The 22,190-nt window shown below is 43.9% G+C and overlaps 1 protein-coding gene across 5 annotated transcripts in view; it reads right to left on the reverse strand.

Annotated features, from left to right (window-relative positions):
• BDP1 (BDP1 general transcription factor IIIB subunit) overlaps nt 1–22,190 on the reverse strand; it is a 2,223,165-nt gene that overhangs the window by 1,684,006 nt on the left and 516,969 nt on the right. For all 5 annotated transcript variants that reach the window (XM_069627521.1, XM_069627519.1, XM_069627520.1 and 2 more), the window contains exon 7: nt 14,573–14,667. In XM_069627521.1, the coding sequence (XP_069483622.1) occupies nt 14,573–14,667 (95 nt within the window). The remainder of the gene's footprint in view (nt 1–14,572; nt 14,668–22,190) is intronic.

The raw sequence follows: 22,190 nt of genomic DNA on the forward strand, positions 1-22,190 counted from the left end.
CCCCTGTAACCTGCAGACAATTGGAGAGGGATAGAAAGGACTTAAGGTTGATGGAGAACCCTAAGAAGTGAAGCAAGTTGCATGTCGTCCTGGGATCCTTGAGTGCAGACTCAAAGAAGCTAGCCGTTTAGGTGAATAAAGACATGCGCATTCTTTGTGAAGATGGGCCGCAACCAGCGCAATGACCTTCATGAATATTTTGGAGAGCGAAGCATGGATGAATGAGAGCACTTAACTGGTAATGCGTACTTCCCACTACAAATCAAGGATATTTAGGGTGCATAGTGTGAGAAACCTGAAGGCGTCCCACCCGCTAGACCCCAGGGATCGGTCATCCAGGAGGCCAGGACACAGCCATCGCTATTGGATCCAGTTCCTGGGAATGGACCAGTGCGGGGGAGGGGTGATCAACTGGATGAGGTGTCTTCGGGGAGTGGAAGTGGCACACCGAAGGGTGAGACACAATATCCCCCTTTTCCGTAACACCTTTTCCCCATTCTACCAGATAAGATACATAGGAGCTGAACCGCCACCACCCCCTAAACGACACAAACACTTTCTCACAGACAGTTGACCGTCAGCGACAATGGACTAACACACGAGCCGTATACCTGACATGTCCCAACACAAGGGTCAGGCAGAGTCAGAGTCAGGCAATTACAGATAATTGCACACACCTGACTTCCATCACACTTCCCCCACACGGATAAAAGGCGGAGCATGAAAGCGCACTCTGAGCAAGGCAAAACACACGAAGAAGCAGCAGTTCAGAGATGGCAGTTTAATATGAGGAGAAAGACAGCAAGACCAGAAAGAGTTGCAAGGAGGAAGTTGCCCTTGGCCTTTTTGGAGGAAAACTGCTACATTCATGAACCCTCGAGAGTAAGAAACATAAGACCAGGAATAAAAGCTGAAGAAAGATGCATTGTGTGTCAAAGGTGCTCGGGGCTCGCCCACATCGATAGCAGAGGCGGGGAGGAGCGGTTGCCTCTGTGGTACGGTCCTTGGCTCCCACAACAAAGCCGCTCCAGTAAAGTCAGCACAGCTGGTGAGTCGGGGAGACTGATAGCAGACCGGTCTGTGTTAGAACCAAGGTTGCAAACGGCAACATTGTATAAAGAAAACAGAGTATGAAGCGATGGTGATGAGCGATACAAGTATAATTGGAAATGAAGAAGTAATTGAAATTTGTGATTGAACTTTGGGAGGCAACCTAAGATACCATATAAAGAGTGGTCCGGCACCACGTGTGCGCTCACTCGAAGGTCTGTTCGTTATCAAGCGGAGAGTGTAAAAGTGTGAAATGTAACATCGAAGTGGTCCTGAAACGGGTCAAGCCAAACCCTGTGCACTTTCTAAAGTCGTCGATAGCTAATACAAACTGTAATTGGCCCTAGCACAGCTGAGGGAGATCCGGGGTGCACCATGAGTCACCTGAGCAGGGATTGTGGAAGCAAAAGGGATCTGAACCCGGCTGAGGGTGATCCAGGGCGAAGAGTGAATTGCCCTTTGTGACTACTTGGAAAGGAACTTTTCATTTGTTTGATAAATCAGGCCCTCTGAAGAAAGACTTTCGATAACCTAAGTGAGTTGGGCATAGAATACACTGATGGTTGAAAAGGAACTGTGTCCTCGTGCTGAAGAAGCCATAGAAAGTACTACGCACGAGTGAACCACCTTGACCTATGCTGAGAACATGGGGAAGGGAGGCCAAATGCCTGAACATCCTGATTTATCATTTTGTGAACACCTTTCTTTTTCACGAACATTACCCCACACTATTTGCAACTTGGCAGTAAGGATGGGAAATAGGTTTTTTAGTATAGGCACTTTTTATTTTGATGACTCCACTAGGACTGCATTATTATTTGATGGTTGTAGCTTACTCCCATCATAGATGTAGGTTTAGATAGGTGTTTATCACACCATTCATCAAGTTCAATAAACACACTTGAACTGTTGTCACTTGTGTGTGTTACTTTGATACCATGCCTTCCTTACAATAGCAACATTAAGAACACATCCTGCAGATAAGCCAGTTGTACAGCACCAAAGTCTGAAGGACCTCTGCCTGTGTCACCATCTTTAATCTGTCCTTTCATAAGAGTTGGAAGGGTGTGAATTCTAGAATGGGTATGAATTATCTGTCTTTGTTGGGAACCAGGAAGGTACATGAATATCAACATTCCCAACTTTCGAGATGTAACAAGCTCCAGGGCTCTGTTCAACAACTCAACCATCTATTGAAGGAGCGGTTCTGAGGTGGCAAAATCGAAGTAGGGTGGTTTTGAATCAGCTTGAATAGAAAAGGCAGGCAATCACCATGGTCTACAATCTGCAAGATCTATTAGTCCAATTTTAATCTTTCAGTATGACTCTGCAAAAGATCTGATCCTACAACCACCCCCATTGCCCCCAAACGAGAATCTGGATTCGAAGGGAAGGCAAATATTTAAGCAGCTTGGCCACTTGCGTGCACGCAAATACAGTTGCAAAGGGAACAGTACCATAGAGGGCTGGTAAATTCACATTTATTGGTGTTGCTGCCCCTGAGATGCTGCTCGCTAGACTTCCTGGCTTCCACAGGTAACAAACACAATATCTTACCTTGTTGGAAGCAAAGGTAACAGAAAGGGCAAATAGGCCCAAAGATATGGCTGTTTGCCGCTTAGCCTTAAATGTTACTAGCAATTGGTCCACTTCAGTGCAGAACAGGTCCAGGCATCAAAGGTCCGGTCTGACAGTTTTGCCTGGACATCCTTCACCCATTTGTTGCACCAACTCTGGAAGGTTGGGATGCATGAGCTAACTTGAAATCTCTGCTGCTTTCCAGAAGGCATGGCTATATGGCACCAACCTGTCAGATGTATAAAAAATGTGTACGGCCAAACTTTCTGGCATGGGGTGCTTTATCTAAAATAAGGTGTTAGCATAAGCTGCTCTCTTTTTTTACCAGACTTTATGCATTAAAGGTACAGAAGCTGGTCTGATCCATGTATTTTAACAAGAGTGTCCAAATTGCTGACCTTGGGTTTCAGAATGTTTCTCAGAGTTTATGACTTGACCCATTTCACTGGACAAGATGGGTCTAGGGAGTCAACAGCCCTTAAATTACTGCCTAAAGCAGAGTTCAATTTTAGCCCTAGCACAGATATTTGCTACTAATCTTTGAAGCCGGAGATGTTTCCAAACCACTCGCTTCACGACGGTGATTAATAAGTTGCATTAATGCCTCCTCAGACTAGCCTATTTCGGAGTAATCTGGCAGGGCAGATTCCCTAAACGATGAGCCAATTCACAGGTTACGTCTCCATCTTCCTCCTTGAAGATGTCCCTAAAGCCTCCTTAAGGAGGTAGGTCTGTCATGGCTAACAAATTGGATTTCTTCTTTGATAACAGGGAAGACTTGCTCAGGCAGAGCTGACTACACCAGTGCTGAAGATATCAGCTTGTGCAGCTCAGAGAGTGAGGGGGCCATACGATAGCACTGATGCCCAAGATGCTGACGGCACCAGTATCACTATCAGAGCTCCGAGGCACGATGAGTGTTTCAAGTGAGCAGAACCGTCCTTCAAGGCAGCTTCAGCATTTACAAGAGGAGCAACTGATAAAAGGACTCATTTGACATGTATTTTTACCCAAACTACCCTAACATGGGACAACAAATGAAGCAGACACTGTAGGAAATATGCACCTTCGAACCTCAATTGGGTTCATAGACCACAAGTGGCTGTTTGAGGCCTAATAAGAATCGGATGGAGAACATGCAACCTGAAAGAATAAGGCAGTCCGTTCTAGGGTTTGATTAGTCATTTCTTGATTGATTAGTGCATGGACATGCAAGTTCCTCATTGCTTGACGTCATAGTCAGCTTGCAGTGCTTAGAAGCATCTAGATGCCATTGAACCTGCCTCAGAGCAAGGCACCAGATGTGTAGTAATACACAGCATCTCTATGAGAATGCTTTTTGAAGTGATGTACGTTCTGAGCTAGCATACATCTATTCATATCCATAGTTCATAAAAAATAGTGGCATAGCCAGACAGATTAAAAACCTTATTTGCATACATGTGTTGTATAGGTAAGAATAGTGTGTGTAGCAAGACTCTTCAAAAAGATGGAAGCTACTGCCAGCCATTTACACAGAGCAGCCCCCATATGCTGCACGCAGTCAACCTTGCCCCTAGTGATCCAGACATAGCAGCACAGATCATGTTTAGGTTAAGCCAAAGAAACTTGCATATTGTTGACTTTACAACCTGCTTTCAGCATTTTGTGGACTTTATTGCGAGTCTTTGTCTAATAAAACAAAGCAGAGTGTCCCGCTGTCTTCAGTAGACCCAGCAGTGGGCAGTGAAATGCAGCTAGCATAGGTAAAGGGAATATCACCAAAAGTCATAGGCCTTTGTTTATCTATCCCTGAACTTCTATACTTTTCGTTTATATTTTGGAGTGTCATAGAACTCCTACATAGAGGCCCATTATGAAAAATATTATAAAAGCCCAGCTAATTAAGAGGAGACTGCTGGTGCGGGACACAGGTTGGAGACACACATGGCTGCGTGAACTGCATGTTCAGAGAACCAAGCTCTGCATGCATTTGGGTCCCACACAGGTTGTGTGCTTTGATTGATAAGAGCATTCGTTTCTAATACTAATAATTGATGTTATGCTTTTCTGCCCTGCTTCGAGGTTTAAGCAATTGCAAATCGACAGGAGTTGTTTACATGCCATGGCAAGATGTTTTATGTTCCCTTTTCTTTCATGCCAGTCAAATGTGATTTATGACATTGCCATAGCTACCTACGAGTAGGTAGGTTTAAGAAGGGATTTAGTTATCCAATGAACTGTGTGCGCCTTGTCATACAGAATTGTCTCATGAAGTATTTGTTTATTGACATGCTTTGAATTAGAGTGAGCCCTGCATAATTCAGGGGTGCAGTAGTTGAAGTTAAACTATTGAGAATAGAAACTGTGATCAACAAGTGATGATATTTGTGTTTTGGGGTGGTTTATGCCCAATTGTGGATTGAGGGAACCCACAGCAAGTGGGTGTTTGATATTTGATATTGGTGAAATGTAGGACTATGAAAGTACATGTTCTAGGGAGACTAATCAAAAAAGAACGTTAACAAATGAAATCGTATACACCGACTAGTTCATCCTGCCCTGAGGGGGCAAAGAGGAGGTTACTCATCAAATACATTTAGTGTATATTAGATGCATGTTCTGTTCTCCCATGATCCCTGTGGGCATTAGATAAAACGTCCAGAAATGTGGTTATCCAAAGAGTATTAAACAGATCCAAATATTCTTGGGAAGTGGTTGCTATAAGATGGATGTAAAGAATCTGACCTGGTGGACAGATTGTAGGAGGCTACCCCAGTTAGAGTGAATAGGGAATTCTGAGAGTTTAGCCAAAACCCAAAGACGGTAGCAATGGAGTGCAGTCAATGTTTACTCTCAGGAGAGTGAGAGTGTGATCAGGGGCCCTCAATGAGTCCACAAAGAAGAGCGCACACTTTAATTTAGACAGTCAGTAATAAAATTACCGTTATGTAGGCCTTTAGAACACACTGATTATCCGGAATGTTGGGCCTGTGTTCATGAAACCGGTACACTGGAACATATGATGTGGGATTGCATATAGGTGCGAGGATTTTGGAAAGAAATAGGAGTCATTTTGGAGAAGGTCTTGAATGAACAGATTGGTTTTGACTTTGACACATTGATATTGGGAAATGATGAAGCCTTGGATGTACTCCATGTCAAAAGAAGTGGTTGTTTGGAGGTGCTATGGTTGGAAAAAAAGTCATCCAAAAGAATTGGAAATCTAATATTCTAGAAAAGGAAGTATGGTTGAATGAAGATGAATGAAGATTTGGGAAAAATTTCTAGCGTTGTATTGAATCTGACATTTGTATATTATATGATGTGAACCAAGTGACTACGGGGGGGGGTTGTTTTTATACTATTTTGTACTTATGTATATAATTTTTGTCATTGTTGATATTTCATGTAATGATGCAATATTTAAACTGAATTTCTTTTTTAAAAGAACAATGAAAAATGAAGCTAGCAGATACACAATACTATACGATACAAATGTATACAATCACCATTAGGTTCACTTAATAGACATCAAATAAATTAATAAAGAAATGCAGTTAAGTAATGTAGATGCAATAAATGATCACAAACCAATCACAAGTACAAAATACTAACTTTAGAAGTCCAAACGTAAGATGTATGGGGCCGTGTGCCCCAAAGTCACAGGGTTCAACACAATGGTTTTCACAGGTTTAAGTTCTCTTTCAAAATATCCTCTGCTCTTTAATTTAGATCTGCATCCACTGGCTAACCTTATACACAGAAAATACGAAATTCCTTATTAAACTGAAATTCTCGGTTATCTGACCTCCCCCCTTCTAAACCAATATCTTTTTTGTTGAGATCATTCTGTGGATTTCTCAAAACTGGCTGAGGCTTAATGGCGAGAATACAGAGATTCTGGTAGTCGGTCTCCAAACGCCCATTCTTTTTGGCATTCTGATTTCTGTCCCGAATCTTTATGACCTTGCACAGCCACTAGCCCATCCATTAAGAGCTTAAGGGTCAATCTCCTTCCCTCTAGATCAAGAGAGGGACAGATAGCCTAAATTTGTAGCGCAGGTTTCTTCAAACTGAGACTTCTAAGGAAAGTGCTTCTGTTTGTGCTTTGCAGTTTTGTGCTACTGCAGTGAACGCCTCTAATATGGGCTCGATGGACTACTGCAATGGCATATATTTGGGTCAACTGACTTTCTGGTCCATAGGCTCCAGATCCTGAAAGCTTCTGCAACACGACTGGCGCAGAATGCCTCGAGAAGATCTTCCGCCTCATCGCTGATGGCTAAACTCCATTGGCTTCCTGTTCAAAGCCTTAGGTTTATTAAGTTTAAGGCACTCTGCATTGCACACACTGCTTTTCTTTCCTCACCGGCCCATTATTTCTTCAGCCTAAACTGATTCGTTCTACTCTGACACTTTCTGCACTCAGCTCGACTAATTTGCTGCAAGTACCGCATTTATGTAAATCTGAGCAGAACATTCTTTCTCGGTCCTAGCCCCTAACACTGGAATTCTCTCCCTACCTACCTGTGGGAGATTTCAGATAAGTTGCGTTTCCACAGAGCTCTCAAAACATGGTTTTGAGGAGGGGTGGGGGCTTGTAGTTTTTTCTTGTTTCACTGCTAGTGCCCAGATGCCTTTTGGCCTTGGTTTTGTGCTCTATAAATTTATTTACATTACAATGGGCTTGTGGTGCCGTTTAGTTTTAAATTTATTAAAAGTTCTACAAGAATTAACCCAAGGATAGCCAAGTTTTCTCCTTTCTTCCAGACACAAGGCTAAACCTGGAAGGGGGGGGGGGAGGGGGGGGATGGTGCAGGTATGTTTCCTTACTCCTCCGACTCAGATTTTCTCGGATGTGGTGATGGATCATCTGGGGGTCGCTGGGCAGACCCAAAGCGATCCTCTTAATTTAGCCAGGGTCCAGGCCCAAGGCTAAACAAGGGGCAACATTCCTGGCCCAGGTTAGATGGCCAAAGGGGAGTGGAGGGGTGAAAGGAGAAAAAAGGGACTTGTTCCCAATGTTACCCTACAGAAGAAAGGGGGTGCTCGGGGGAGAGGCGCATATGTACATTTTGTTAGGGGGATTTGTAATATTTATGATTCATCCCTCTCCTAGTGAGACCCCCCAGCACTTTTTGCTGGACTTCTGGACCTTTTTCTTTAAGCCTTTTTCCAATCATTCATTCTAATCGGCTCGTTCTTTTGGAACTCTGTTCTTTGTATCTTACCTATACTATGGAGTCTATTTTGCTCCATACCTCTTTAAGGCATCTGTATTTTACTATGGCAGCACACAGCTCCTTATGGGCAGCGTTGCTGGGGACCCTTTGGGTCTTCAAAAATTATTTTCTACATCCTGGAGTAACTACAGTTACAAAGGATAGTATCTTGCCTAAAACTTTATAATCTGAGAGACTGGCACAGACCACCTTCTGCGGAGTGCCAATGGGATACCTAGTATCCCCCCCCCCTTCTCTGTGCTCCTGTGACTTTTAAGTCACAGACAACCTTCTAGTTATGGTTGGTGGCAGTGGATGTGGTCTACCAACTATTGGGGGCTATGTCCATAACCTCAGTAGTGTACAATAGGGGCAACTAAGTACTACCTTGGGGGCTTCCTTTTTTCGCCATTTCTAGCATGGTGGTTCTTTGTTAGCCATTCTTCTACCATTGTGGTGGGGTGGGAGGGCTGTGTGTGTGTTTTGACTTTGGTGGTAACACTTGGGTGTCCCTGCCAGAGTGTCTGGGAAGGCAGGAAGTGGGGGGGGGGGGCAGAGGCAGGGAGTCACCCACCCCCACCGTCTTTTGTCTGCCAGAGTGCCTGAATAGAACCAGCTTTCACTGGGGGTCTGGCTGTCCTGATTGGACAGCCATACGCGCCTTTCTGTAAAATGCTGAAAGATTGCAGAGGAGTGAGTGCTGGAACTGTATACAAGGTGAGGCTCCTGGAGTTGAAAAGAAAGGCGACCACTGGAAACTGAAGTAACTGAAGAAGACGACCAGAGACACCTGCAGACCTTTTGCTGTGCTTTGCTGTGATGTAACCACTACTGTCCCGAGCCAGTTTTTTATGACAGAGGAACTCCGAAGAGGACGCCTTCCCTTTGACTGGTGGGAACAACCAGTCCCAAGAAGAACTTTGAATTGCGCCATCTCCCGAGGTCCTGAAAGTTTCCAGAGCTGCAGAACCTAAATACCAGGAGACCCGCTGCCCCATTCAAAGTACATCGCCATGGAAAGGCCGACCTCGTCCAAATCTTTGCTAAGCCCTCAAGGAAACTCCAGAGAAGCAATCCAACTCGCCCAGATACCATCAGCAGAGTGTGGGACTGTGAAAAGCGAATCGCGTCCTTTGTTGGTGCTGCAGAAAAGGTGTCAGAACTGCAGAGTGACCCGAGAAGTTGCTGAAAGCCGTGTCAGAGATCCTCCCTCAAGACTGCTGCCAAGAGATCCCGTCCACTGTCCAGACTTTCGTCATCAGCCCAAGGAATCCAGAGGTCGGGTCCAGCGCTGCCACATCGAGAATCTGTAACGCTCACCTGATTCCCGTAGAGGCGCCGGTCTTGATTGACTGGGCGTTTACCGTATCTTCAAAGGTGATGTGTACCACACGGCTGGCTCTTTGGGCTGGACCTCTGTGCACTGTATGTCTGACTCGAAGGGTAAGATGTCTGCAGATAGAAAATATGGGATTAATGAACTGGGTTATTAAATGTCTCTCTCTTCTTCCCTTTCTCTTCTCCTGTAGAACCCCGAAGGTTAACGCTCTCACCTTAGGTAAGTGAACGCCGTGCTCTCCATCTGCCTCGGGGCAGGGTGCTGTAACCAGTTTCTTCACTGGATAAGGGGAGCAGGCCTCTTGACTTCAGAGGACTGCTGTCCGTCGTTTACTGCACGAACGGTAAGTTTCGAGTAATTCTAATGTCTTTAAAGTCTTTAGTAATGATGTCTCTTGTTTTGCAGGGTTCCGGCGATGGTGGATGACGGGCTGAAGTGAGTTGAAGATGGAGCCCGTGTGATGAATAGAAGCGCCTGGAAGCACGTAAGTAAGCGCTTGTTGCCTGCTTCACGATGCGCTCTAACTGTCTTTTTATTTTGCAGGTACAAGTTCGGAGCGGCTGCAGGGTGCCGGAATACCCACTGGGTTAGATGTGGAAAGGAGTAATGGCACGTGAGTATTAAAGTTCCCCAATGTCTTTAAACGCACCTTGTTTTGTCTTTCAGATGCGGGATGCAGCGCCGAAGGCCTCCGGAGCGTGCGAAGAGTTGGAAAGCTTTTGTCTTTCAGATGCCGGAATGCAGTGTGAAGACCTCCGGAGCGCACGAAGAGTAGGTAAGCCTTTGTCTTGCAGATGTCGGAATGCAGCGCGAGGCGTTGGTGACAGCCGATGGACCAGGTTAGTGAAGAGCTGTCACTGAAGACCGTAATGCTAACCTGTTCTCTTTCTTGTCTTTATAGGTGTTGCTGAAGACTGGATTCAGGATGGTAAGCCTTTTTCCTTAGGCCCAGGATCAGATGCAGAAGACACGATGAGCGTTCTGCTGCAGAGGATGCAGAATAACGCAAAGCAAGATTCATCCATCGGGTGTGGTTTAAATAGCCTCCTGTAGTGCTTAGGTGTCTCCTTCCACAGCCACGCCTAGGTAAGAAAAGAGTTCCTGCTTTCCAGAAGAGTTCCAGTGTTCTGAACCTAGGGAGTGGCTCCTGCCCCACCCAACAGGAAAAGTAGTTCCAAACAGAAGAGGATCAGAGGCTCAACTGGCAGGCAAGTAAGCAGCATGGTCTGCTGCAGGTAAGTCCACCCAAGCATTATGAGCGCGGCGCTTCCAGCGCTGGGACTGGGCATATTTATGAGCCTGGTGCCACTGGCGCCAGGACTGGGTCCAAAAGGTCCCAATTGGGACTGGTTGGCACTCGGAACCTGGGTTATGGATCTGCTTCCAAGGGAGTTGGGAAAACCCTGACCTTTTGGAAGCAGAGATCATGACAGAATCCAGCCACAATATTTTCTTCTAACCTAAGGTACTGTGCGGAGAAATGCATTACTTACCTTGATCCGTAAAGTCACTACAGAGCGTTGGGGTGCACATAGAGGTGTCCAGGGCAACCCCCTCTTACACAGACTCAAGCTGTTGATTTTGTCCCTATAGAGAGTCCTTTAACAGGGTCTCCCACGTTGATTGTACATTCTTGCATCTTAAAAACAAGAGACTGTAAAGTATCCACTGAAACCTTTGTATTCTGCTTCTTGTCAAGACTTTGAGCCCACTCCGAACTACCTTTAACTAGAGTTGCATTTTGGACCTTAAACAACTTGCGGTGCGAAGAAACTGCCTCTATAATCTTAAGAACTGCTAGTGTTACACTAACCAACAATTTCCCTTCCCAAAAGTCACCATCTTATATTTGTATGCAGAGTAAATGTCTTTATTGTATTTCTGCTAAGATTCCCAGAGTGTGCGTTAATACCGATAATACGATATGATAAGATAGTTTATTTATATAGCGCCTATACACAGAGTGTTTCAAAGCACTTCAAGGCAAGGGAGGGAATAAGGGAAAATAGAATGACATTCTTGCAGGCCATGAACAGTAAGGATGTGGAATTAACTATCGTACTCGGCCGGACGACATTTCAGATAGTGCAAGAGCTAAGACATAGCCAAGGAAGGGAGGGGGAGAGTGGGAAGGAAATGGAAACAGACAAGCAACTACCGTACTAGGCCTGATGACATTTCTGGTAGAGCCGGAGAAAACCAAAAGGTGAGGGAGAGGGGTGCGGAAATGCAGGGGGAGGAACAAAACAAGCGACAATCTTACTGGGGGCAGGGGAGGAAGAAAAAAATCAGTTTGGGGGTGGGAGACAGACGAGGTTGATATACTAGGTCCAGGGACAATTCTGACAGAGTAAGTATCAGATAGATGGATAGATAAAGTGCAAAGAAGACACGGTCATTACTGTCAAAAGCTGTAACAAACGTAACCACGAGCAACTACACACTAAAAAGTGGCCCTTGAAAAGTATCCTAAAGTATTCTTAAGTGTTTTGGTTTATTGTATTAAGTAATTTAAACAGATTCTTTTTTTCCACCAAATTGAACTTTATTAGCATTTCAGGAAAAAAGAAACTGTTACAAACCATCATTACTCCTTCTCCTTAAGTCAAAGAAGGGGGACCCCCAAACCCCCCTTCCCCACAGTCCCTTCCTAGCACCCCCCTGCCCCCTTTCCCTTCCCCTCTCTCTGTCCCTTTCAGCCCTTCTCCCCCCCCCCAATGCAGCAGTTCCACATTGAGTCAGTAGAGTTCAAACTTGGGGTAGCCTCTTTCTCATGAAAAACTGTTGCCAGCCTCAGGGTCCACAATAGTTCTGAATTCATAAATTTACCGGACCTGTTGGCTGACCACGTAGGAGCAACAGTATTCTATTTCAGGACAACGGAATGAGTCGCATAGGTTTTCTGTCTCCCCAACCCTCCTTAAGTCACACAAGACCTGGCATATTCATACTCTTACCCCTCCTAGTGCCCGTATATCTCGAAGAAGGGAAGCCAAGAGCCCTCAATGTTAGACCTGGACTCATCCAACACATGAGTAAGGTATTCCATGTCACAAATCTCCCTCATCTTAGCAACCCATTCCTGTTCCAGTGGCATGCCGGGAGTCTTCCAATGCTGAGCCAAGCAATATCTAGCAGCAACCAGCATAATCTGCAGCATGTGTCCCCCTTCCACCTCTTCACCACACCCCAAAAAGAGGAGCCACAGCGAGAGCTCTGTATGGATCCCGTCCACCCACTTAATCCATCAGAAGACCTACCTCCAATATGACTGCACTCCAGCGAAACCCCACCACATATGTACGTAGACGCCCTTCACCGGTTAACATTTATAGCACCGTGGATCGTACCCTTTGCACATCTTTGCTAACCTGGCCGGGGGGGTAGTGCCACCTGTGTATCAATTTTAAAATGATTCTTGTGTAGATACATCTACATTTTAATATACATTTATGTGTAAGTGTATCTTTGATGTGCTTTACCAATTAGGTTCAGTGTACTTACCTACAGCTCACATATTCCTCTCATGATAAGCCTAACTGCTCTGCCGCTCTACCAAGGTTCCAGCAGTAGCACAGACTGAGACTAAGTCAGGGATCTACAAACAATTGGGATAGCTTACTAAAGTCTTACATCCAAGTGGGACTTTAGGAAAGCTGCCCTAACACTTAAACCCCCCCCCCCCCCCCCCCGACTCAGATTTTTCCAGATCTCGTGATTCATCATCTGGAAGTCACTGGGGGCTTGTTCTTCTGCCCTTTGATTCCGGTGAGAGGGTACCAGTGGTTGCAGGTTTGAGGAATCTTCTGGTCGGGTGCAATTACAAAATGAAATCCCCGTCAGTGAAGAAATGCAGAAGCCCACTAGGCAGACCTCTTTAGGACACTTCACAAGATTAAAGCATGGCAAATTCCAGCGACGATCACAGTTTGCAGGCAACAACAGCAATCCTTACATTTGCAGTCATAGAAGCTGCTCCGGGGCAGGTTCCCTTGAATTTAGGAAGCTGGAATTCACAGGGAAGGTGACTTGCGGCAAAAGCTGGCAACAACCAAAGTTCTGGACTTCAATTTGGAAAATTGATAGTTCTGGCAAGGTAGCCCAAAAGAGAGCTGGGCAGTCCACTGGGCAGTAAAGGGACACTTCGCTAGGCTCTGAAGGGCTGGATCCTCAAGAATGCAACAAGACTAGTGGTCCCACTAGTCCAAGGGTTGAAGTACCGCTCAGGGTCTTCAGAGATCAGGCAGAGGATCAGAGGTTCACCAGGCCAGAAAGTGGAGGGCACTTCAGGAGTATTCTACAGGTCATCAACAGTCTGCTCTTCTTCGAAGAATTCTTGGCTTCCAAGTACATCTGAAGAATAGCTGCAGAAGACCTCCTCTTATCCAAAATCCTATGTCCAAGCCCACCATCATTAAGGATTTGCACCAGTCAAACAGCCAGTAGTTGTCTAATCAGGGACTGGTTTCACATCTGATCGAGTAGCAGACTTTCTAGCACCAGTGATGTGGACTGGGACTAGACAGTAACTGTCCCGGGCATGTGAATGGCCTTATAAGGACCTTGCTGACCAGAGCAGGCAGGAAGCAGGCCAAACTCCAATATGGCCAAACAACAAGTGAAGATCTTGTGGCACTGCGTTTTTAGGGCACTAGACACGTTTAGTAATGCAAATGTGCTCACTAAAAATAATGCAAAAACTGTCTTTAGGCACATAACAGTAAACTAAAAACCCATACGTAAAACTTTGGGGGGGATACAAAAGCCTCATTGCACTGCAAGGTGCTCTGCTCAATGTTAAAAATACAAGAATTCAAAAGGGACACAGTTTCCCAGTACGGATAGTCTGGAGGACTGATTAGTTTCCCCATAACATATCAGCAAAAGGGAATTGAAGCTGAAGGCTTTACTTCCCTTTAAAAAGTCATGACAGGTTGGAAAACAGAGCAAAAAGAAAGGGTTTCAATAGGAAAATATGGTGGCAAAGTTGCAAAAAAAGGTAATCTTTTCAAACAGATATTCTAAAAAAATAATGTTTGCATTTACTGCAGAAAAAAGTATCTGAGTAAGATGGGGTAGTGGCTCGAAGTGTATAAATATGTATGACTTTGCATCAGGCGCAAGTGTACAGTGGTGGAGACTACCTCCGAGCCACATGTCACTCACTACCTGATGACTATCTGAAAACGTCCTGGTGTAGACTGCTTCTGAAAAGGATTTCAAAGATAAGGAAGCTGTCGGAGGTATACATCAATTTGACAAAAAAAATAAATTCTGTACATGCAAGTCGCAAGGAGACAACCAAGTTTATGTTGCTTTAAAAAAAAAAATATATCTCCTACGTTTATTTTGCACCACTTAAATTACTCAATTGAACAGAGTTGCCTTAATCTCATTTCACCTTTATCTCTATCCGAGCCCTGTGAGGAAACAGCTGTCCGATCATAGAGAAGTCTGTTCCAACCATGCTGATGGCCAAAAAGAACATGTCGGTTTCTGCAAAACAAAAAAAGGCAAATGATATTAAGAATGGAAACAAATGGTTAATTTTCAAATAAATAATTAGAACATGCAAAATACTAGATCGAATCTTAGCACTTCGGGCACGCATATTAATTTTATTTATTTGCATTTCTTAGGTGACCAAGCCTGTGGGCATCAGGGCGCTGAGGGCGTCATATAGAGTCACTGTGATACTTTTGATGATTTGCCTACTTGCTGGTGATAACGCTTGCTATGAATGTGCTTACAGAAAAATGACAAATGAGTCTTTGAGAGTGGAAGTATGGAGTGCTGATAACTTTAAAGCCCTTGGTGTCATACTATCTAAAATAACCCTAGGTGATGCAAAATGTACCCTACATTTACTCAGCGCAACAAACTGTGGTCAATGCATGGAAGCAAAAATATCAAACAAGCTAGCAACGTAGAGATCACAACTTTTACATATGTTGAAAAGCCAGCTAGATGGGCAGAACACCCCATGCTGAAATGCTTGAGGACGGCATCCATGCGTACGCATGCGATATCTACATTATGCAAGAATGCGCTGGCCGGAAGGCAGGCAAGTCCAGTTGGAAACATTCCATGATAGAAGAAGTAAAGTGGATTAAAATATGCAAGGAAATCTCCATGAACCACAAGCACAAACTCACACACTTCAAGTTCCTGCACCACGCATACAACACACTGAACCTAGTTAGGCATTTTGACCCCACAACTGACCCAGCTTGTGCAAAATGCAACAAGATAGGTGTAGACGTCCTCCACCTTGCTTGGTCTTACACAAAGACCAAATACCGGGATACAATTGCTCTGAAGCTTACGACAATAACCGAACAGGAGATGCATTGTGATCCCCTGCTCTGGTCTATTGGGCGATGTAGCCACCTATTCTAGAGGAATTTGCAGGTTCCTCTGCATCGCCCTATTTCTGGCAATGGGACAAATTGCACTTAGTCCAGTTCCTCCACCCCCTAAATAGGGCAAGGTGGCACAACATGCCTGATTTGGTTGTGTACACAAGAAGATAACCATAGGACTCTCCTGGTGTAGGTTACCAATCCCAAAGATGCATGGTCAGTGGGCTGGAAAAAAGCATTTTGAACCCTGCTGAACCTTCTTTTATCAGCAACTCTCCTTACCAAACTTGCTGTGCGCATATGGTCCGTAAATTTCTGCAGTAGCAAAGGCGACAAAGCAGAAGGATCATCAACTACTGGCCGTACCAATGGACCACCACGCTATAAGAATTGCCATACATGCCTCCATTCATAGCAATTCTAATAACTATATGTATTTTCTATGCTTCCACCACATATACAGTGTGCCGACCCTTATCAGTGCTGTTGTAATTCCTGTGTATTTTGCAATATCTCGTAGCTGCTGTTCCCATGTGCATTAACTTATTATGTTTATTATTCAAAATCATTAAAGTTAAAAAAGTCTATGGCTAGATAAAAAGAACTCCGGCACAAGAGCAAATCATAAATGGTAGACAGCATCATTGAAAGAAGATGCTATGACTTTCGGATTTAACTACCAAAATATATATCTATGGTAGGAGAAGAAAACTGATGTTTTACATGACAAGCAAGGAAAAAACCAGTGACAACCTGCAGCAAGAAGCTTCTTGTGTATGCCCTATATAAGCATACAATTGCAGCAGACTTCGAACATTATGACATCTTTAACATGGATGATGCTGCACGTTTTGCACTAAGAAGTCAAATCACATTGACACATGATACTATGGTGATGAAAGACCAAAAAATTGGTCAAGAACCCGGAGTGTATTTGTTCCTGAAAACCACTTCCAAAAAGCACCAACATTCCCCTGTTGCCAAAACCATGTTAAGCAAAACTACCACCACACATCCCAACGCTATTACTACTCATTACGATTATCAAAACCTAGACATAGAAAAAAATGCATATCTATCAGCAGGGGTGTAATGGAATAGGACAATTAACCCAAAAGCACTAAAAGGTAGTATTTGGCAATTTGACACTGTTTAAGGCTCGGGGCCTACACACTGGTCTTCCCATGATAGAACTGACAAATCCATTCTTTAGGAGGGTCGACCTTCTACACGCCACCCACAAACCTCTAATATGCAAGAAAAAAAACAAAAACAAACGGACCTAAATTTACGCTAACCTTCAAGTGCAGGGGCAACATGTGAGTTTTTAAAGTGACGAGTGCAAATTTATACTCTGAGTACGCAAGTGCAGTGAACAAGCCCAAACCATCTAACAGGATTCAGCTCCACTACTGAGCATTTTTTGAAACCTCACATTTTTAATACCCTAATTTCAATAAAGAAAAAGAAAAACTGTGCGAAAAAAATCTACGTTTGAAATGGTTTTTGTAGGGAAACGCATGACAAATTCCAATAAAAGCCAGGCCATGAAGAGCACACGAGCATTTTGACGTAGTTTCATGCTGGCTGTGTCAGAAGAATAAATAACATTAGATTGGTGTCAACAATATATGCCAGCATTACTCTCTAAAAACTTCCGTGCTGCCAGTATATATGCCAGTTTCACAACAAAAAACATGTTTATTCTTCATGAGACGAATATATACCAGCATGGCATGCCACTGATAAGACATTTGCATTCTCTGTTCTAACCCAGCTCGTCTCAGTAAAACATGTAAATTTTGCTTGTGTCCAATATATGCCAATAATGCCATGTTCTAAACCTTTCAGGTTTCCAGTGCTCTCACTAACCACATCCCTGTGTCACACATACATTTTGTTTTTAAACACTTAACCTGGATGTGTCCTCTTCTTCCCTCTTTCCTAATATGGAGGATAATGCTTAACAAGGTGAAGGATCAGGTGCCTACCTTCACCCCTCCCTCTCCTTGTGTCGTAATAAGATGGTCCCATAGGCATCACTCATGCAAACCATTGCAGGGTGCCAGGGACATCCGGCTATGCTTTAGAAAATAATCTTAATCATTTGCAAAACTGCATGTCTGCATAATACACTTGCATTATGTTGAGAGTAAAAGACACTTGCTCCATAATATAATTGACTCCATTTATTTGCATGATGCAATGTCACGAGAGGAGGAGCAGGACCCGCTCACCCCCATACACCAGCTAGCACTGCTACTGTGTAATTGTGTATGAAGTGAAGCGCTTGTCCTTTAATTTGCTTCTTTCTTACCCGCAGATGAAGGGACCTCTGGAAAGAATATTTTCTGTTTCCCAATTCCTATTGAACTTGCATAGCACATCACTCACTGCAAAATGCTATCTACAACTTCCGTTCATCTGTATCTTAATTCTCTCCAAAAAAGAAACTTCCAAGGCACAATGATTGAAGTCTCAAGAGTCAAATAATGAAGCTTGTTACCGAAATGTGATGCAATCTTTTTCAAAATTAAAAATGCATAAAGTAGCCATCCTATTTGTGTACACATTTGTGGGGGTCCCTCTATGGAGAACGAAAAAGGGCCAATTGCCAGCTTTAAAGGATGGTGACCACTTAGGTGGGCCTACTGTCCAGAGAAATAGGACCACAGGGGCTGCCTTAGTGTCAAATCTAGTCAATCGAAGAATTAGAAAAAGCAAATCTGTTTGATTTAAATAACAGTTTCTAATACTGATGCACCTCGTCAGAAGCGGCTGCTGCAGTGCCAAAGTGAATGCATAGTGCACAGTGAAGTGCCGCTTGAAGGGAGTGGAAAGAGTTACAGAAGACGGTGGGAGGACGACGGCGTAGGTTCCCGTTAGGACATTTTTCTGAAGTCCAACTAAGGGCTTAGTAAAACCATTCAACTGAGACAGTACAAGGCTCCACTTTTAGTATAAGGCTGTACCACATGAGTTCATGGTAGCATAGACAGAGCAGCCAGGCTTATCTTAAGAGGGAGAGAGGGCTGTAGAATCAGTACGAAAAATATTGTATTATACATATGGTCCAAACCGACACTATATTGTAAAACTTAAGGGTTTGTTTTATATACAAACAGACCCGGAGATTCTTGGGTAAGTAAGTACTATCATAAAGCATATAAACACATAATAAAAACACATATGCTTTAAATACACAGATCAAAGCACAGACCTTATTTAGAAAGCCTAACAGTATTTCTAGGTAAACCAGACCTTTGTATACATATTCAGTATAGGGCACACCTATTCTTGGTGAGTAAAACCATGAGTTACTTTCAGATTACTTTGCAGTAATACAAGGGTAGAAGACCCTAGCACCTGTACCGTGACGCTCAGCAAGTACATCACATAGTAAATCAACTGGACAATATACTTTTCAGAATAGTGAGTCACTTATTTCAGGAACAGTAAATACCTATAAATACAATTGTGATAACACAGTTCTACTAGTTGAGTAAAACCTAAGGGTGTAATGGGATACACTACTCACCGTAATCGTATTTCTGGTGATTTTATCTGCTTAGATTCAAATGTTCTGTATAGTCCGACATCAGTGGAAGTCGGAGTATTACAAGATTTGTTTTCAAAACTCGAAAACGGTCGTCGACAAGGCGTGTTTACTGATACTATCCCTAGTGTGACGTGTACTGTAGCCATGGTCCTTCATGCGTCGAGGTCCCTCAGATTGTTTGTTTCCGTCATGAGGTTGCATGAAGTGCAGCGCAAGTACAGATGTGATAAAACAGAAACAGTGATAACCCAGAAAACACTATGCACCTTCTACTTGAGTAGGGTGGGCGCATGTGAATCTAAGCAGATACAAGCACCAGAAATACGATTACGGTAAGTAATGTATCCCTTCTGGAACTTGTGGATCTTCTTAGATCACATGCGCTTCATAGATTAGCGAGCAGTACCTGGAGAAGGTGTGAAATTAGAAGCTACAGTGGCAAAGAGATGTTTTAGGACCCATTGTCCCACCTGTGCATCTACTTTAGAGTGTGTGTGTGTCAATGCAATAATGCTGTGTGAACATATGGACAGAGCTCCATGTAGCAGATTTGCAGATGGCGTCCAGAAGGACAATTGCAATGAAAGCCAAGGTAGATCCTGTACCTCTGGTAGAGTGTGCCCTAGGCGTGAAGGGTAGAGCTTCTTGGATAGGGAATATGAGAGTTGTATGCATTTGACTATCCATCTGAAAATGGCGCTTTTTGATATGTGATCGCCTTCTCTACCAGGCGCTATGGAAACAGAGTTCATCTGTTTGCCTTAGGGGTTTTGTTTTGTTCACACAGAACAAAACAGCCGCCTGTGCATCAACTTTATGGAGGCTTTTTCTGCCGAGTTTGAGGGATTTTGAAAGAAGGTGGGAAGTTCAATGAATTGGTTTACATGGAACTTTGAAATGAAACAAAATTGAGAACCCAACCCGGGGGAGGGTTGGAAATTTGAGGGTATAGCCTCTTTACCCCTTCCATGAATGCCTTAATGACGGGGACTTTCCACCAGGACAACTTTTTCTGTGCAGTGGTGTAAGCCGATAGGGCCGCCAGATACACTTTTAGGGAAATACTAGGCCGGAGTCTAGTAAGTAAAGCATGTAGTGTAGAATTTTAGCTGGCGAACATTCTAAACAAGCTCAGTGATTGTGATGTATCACAATTGCTTTCCACTTATTAAAGTAGCAGTGTCAGGTGTTGGGTTTTGGTGCCTCCTTGAGGATATCCATACAACCTTTGTGGAAGTTTCAAGTGGCCAAACTCTACGACTTCAGGAGACAAGCTGCCAAGTTCATTGATTTTGGGCGTGGTAGGAGGTATACCCCTTTGTGTTGTGTCAATATGTTTTATGAGCACGGGAGCTTGATTGGGACGCACATTGCCAGCTTGAGCAGATGTGGAAACCAAGGCTTTCTCGCCCACATAGGAGCAACCAGGCTCAAAGTTACTTGTTCCTGGTGCATCTTGTGCACTATTTCACTCTTGGACCTTGGTTGGAGAAACCTGGACGCAAAGTCTGGGCATTGCGCGTTTAGGTTTGCAGCAAACAAGTCTATTGGGGGTGTCCCCATTGTGAGAATATTTAATCTAGGAAATCTGTTGAGTTGCCACTTGTGTTCTTCTGGTAGAGGGTGTCTGGTTACTCCTCCCTTATAACCCCATTACTAGGTAAGGAGTAGTGCTGTCTAATACCGTACTATATTTCGGCTTTGTATTCAACCAACCATGCTTTTTATTATAAGTATATCAATGTATTTAAATTATTCAAATGATTTTAAAAAAAACATTAAAATGGTATTCTTGACAACATTTAACGCAAGTATACAATTATACAGCCATTACATTGCAATACTGTGGGGTTAGTATAGCACGTGACTAAATTGGTCAACCATTAAGGTACTTCCCTCTACAATTCACAATGAAGAAACTCTAAAAGAAGTGTCCCTATGTTCAATATCCACCAGGACACTTGAAAAAACCAGAACATAGGCTATTGATTCTAGCCTCAGAAAAGTTGACACATGTTTCGGGCCCTGTGTCTCATAAGTGATCGCTAACGCTTGTTATTGGGCCTTCTTCAGGACGGTATCGTATTTGCTGAATGGCTTAAACTAGAAACCACTTAGGTATTTTGTACACGAGCACTGCAATACAAACAATGAAGGAAACTTTATTATAATAAAAACTGGTGCTTGGTTTTTCCACGATATTACTCCTTTTAGTGCCAATCACTGACCTTAATTTCAGTAAATGTGGAAATGGGCAGCATTTGCAGACATGTTTCTTCTGCCTGGAGATGTGGAGGAAATTATTTCTTTTGTCTTTCTTTCTAAATTAGAAAATAACTAGTTACTCTCTTACCTGGTAAAGTTCTTTTGATGGGATGGTCCGACGACGTATTCCACATCTATGACAGTAATCACCACAGCTGTGCTGCCTCAGAAATTTGTTCGGCGTAGACGTCCAGCGTCAATGACGTTGATACGCTGTCCTCGAAAGCCTCCGTCGAAGGTCGACATCAGCGGATGTTATATCTAGGACCCACGGCACCCAAAGCCTCAGTTGTAGTTTTTTTTCCCCAAAACGTGTGGCACCAATCTCCTGCCAGTATGACTGCAGAAAGCCTTGCGGAAACGTAAGCTGCAATCGCATAAGAAATTCTGTAGAGGGGTAGGCTGGGAGGATGCAATGTGGAATATGTCGGAACATCCCATCAAAAGAACGTTGCCAGGTAAAAGTAACTTGTTCTTCGAGGGGATTGTGTCCTCCGACGTATTCCACATCTATGACAGACTCCCAAAGCAGTACCAATGTATGGAGGTGGGAAAAGAATTTAGAATTTTAGAATGCCCAATTAAATTGCAGAATAGAGGACCACATGGGGGGGGCGCTGTTGAGCGCCGAACAAGATGGCCGCCTGAACGTGACTCTCCGCGGCAGGCAGTCACAGGATCCTATCTTGCGGCACCTTCTTCGATCCGCAACGGACCCCGGAGGGCGCGACACGATCGAGGACGATCCGAGCTTCATCTGGGTCGAATCCTGGCGCGGAACGGGGCCGGGAATCCCGAGAACCAGCGATCTCTCCACCCCTCCCCCACCTGCA

The sequence above is a fragment of the Ambystoma mexicanum genome, chromosome 6p (assembly GCF_040938575.1).
Source record: "Ambystoma mexicanum isolate Mex_15411 chromosome 6p, UKY_AmexF1_1, whole genome shotgun sequence".
Taxonomy (NCBI): domain Eukaryota; kingdom Metazoa; phylum Chordata; class Amphibia; order Caudata; family Ambystomatidae; genus Ambystoma; species Ambystoma mexicanum.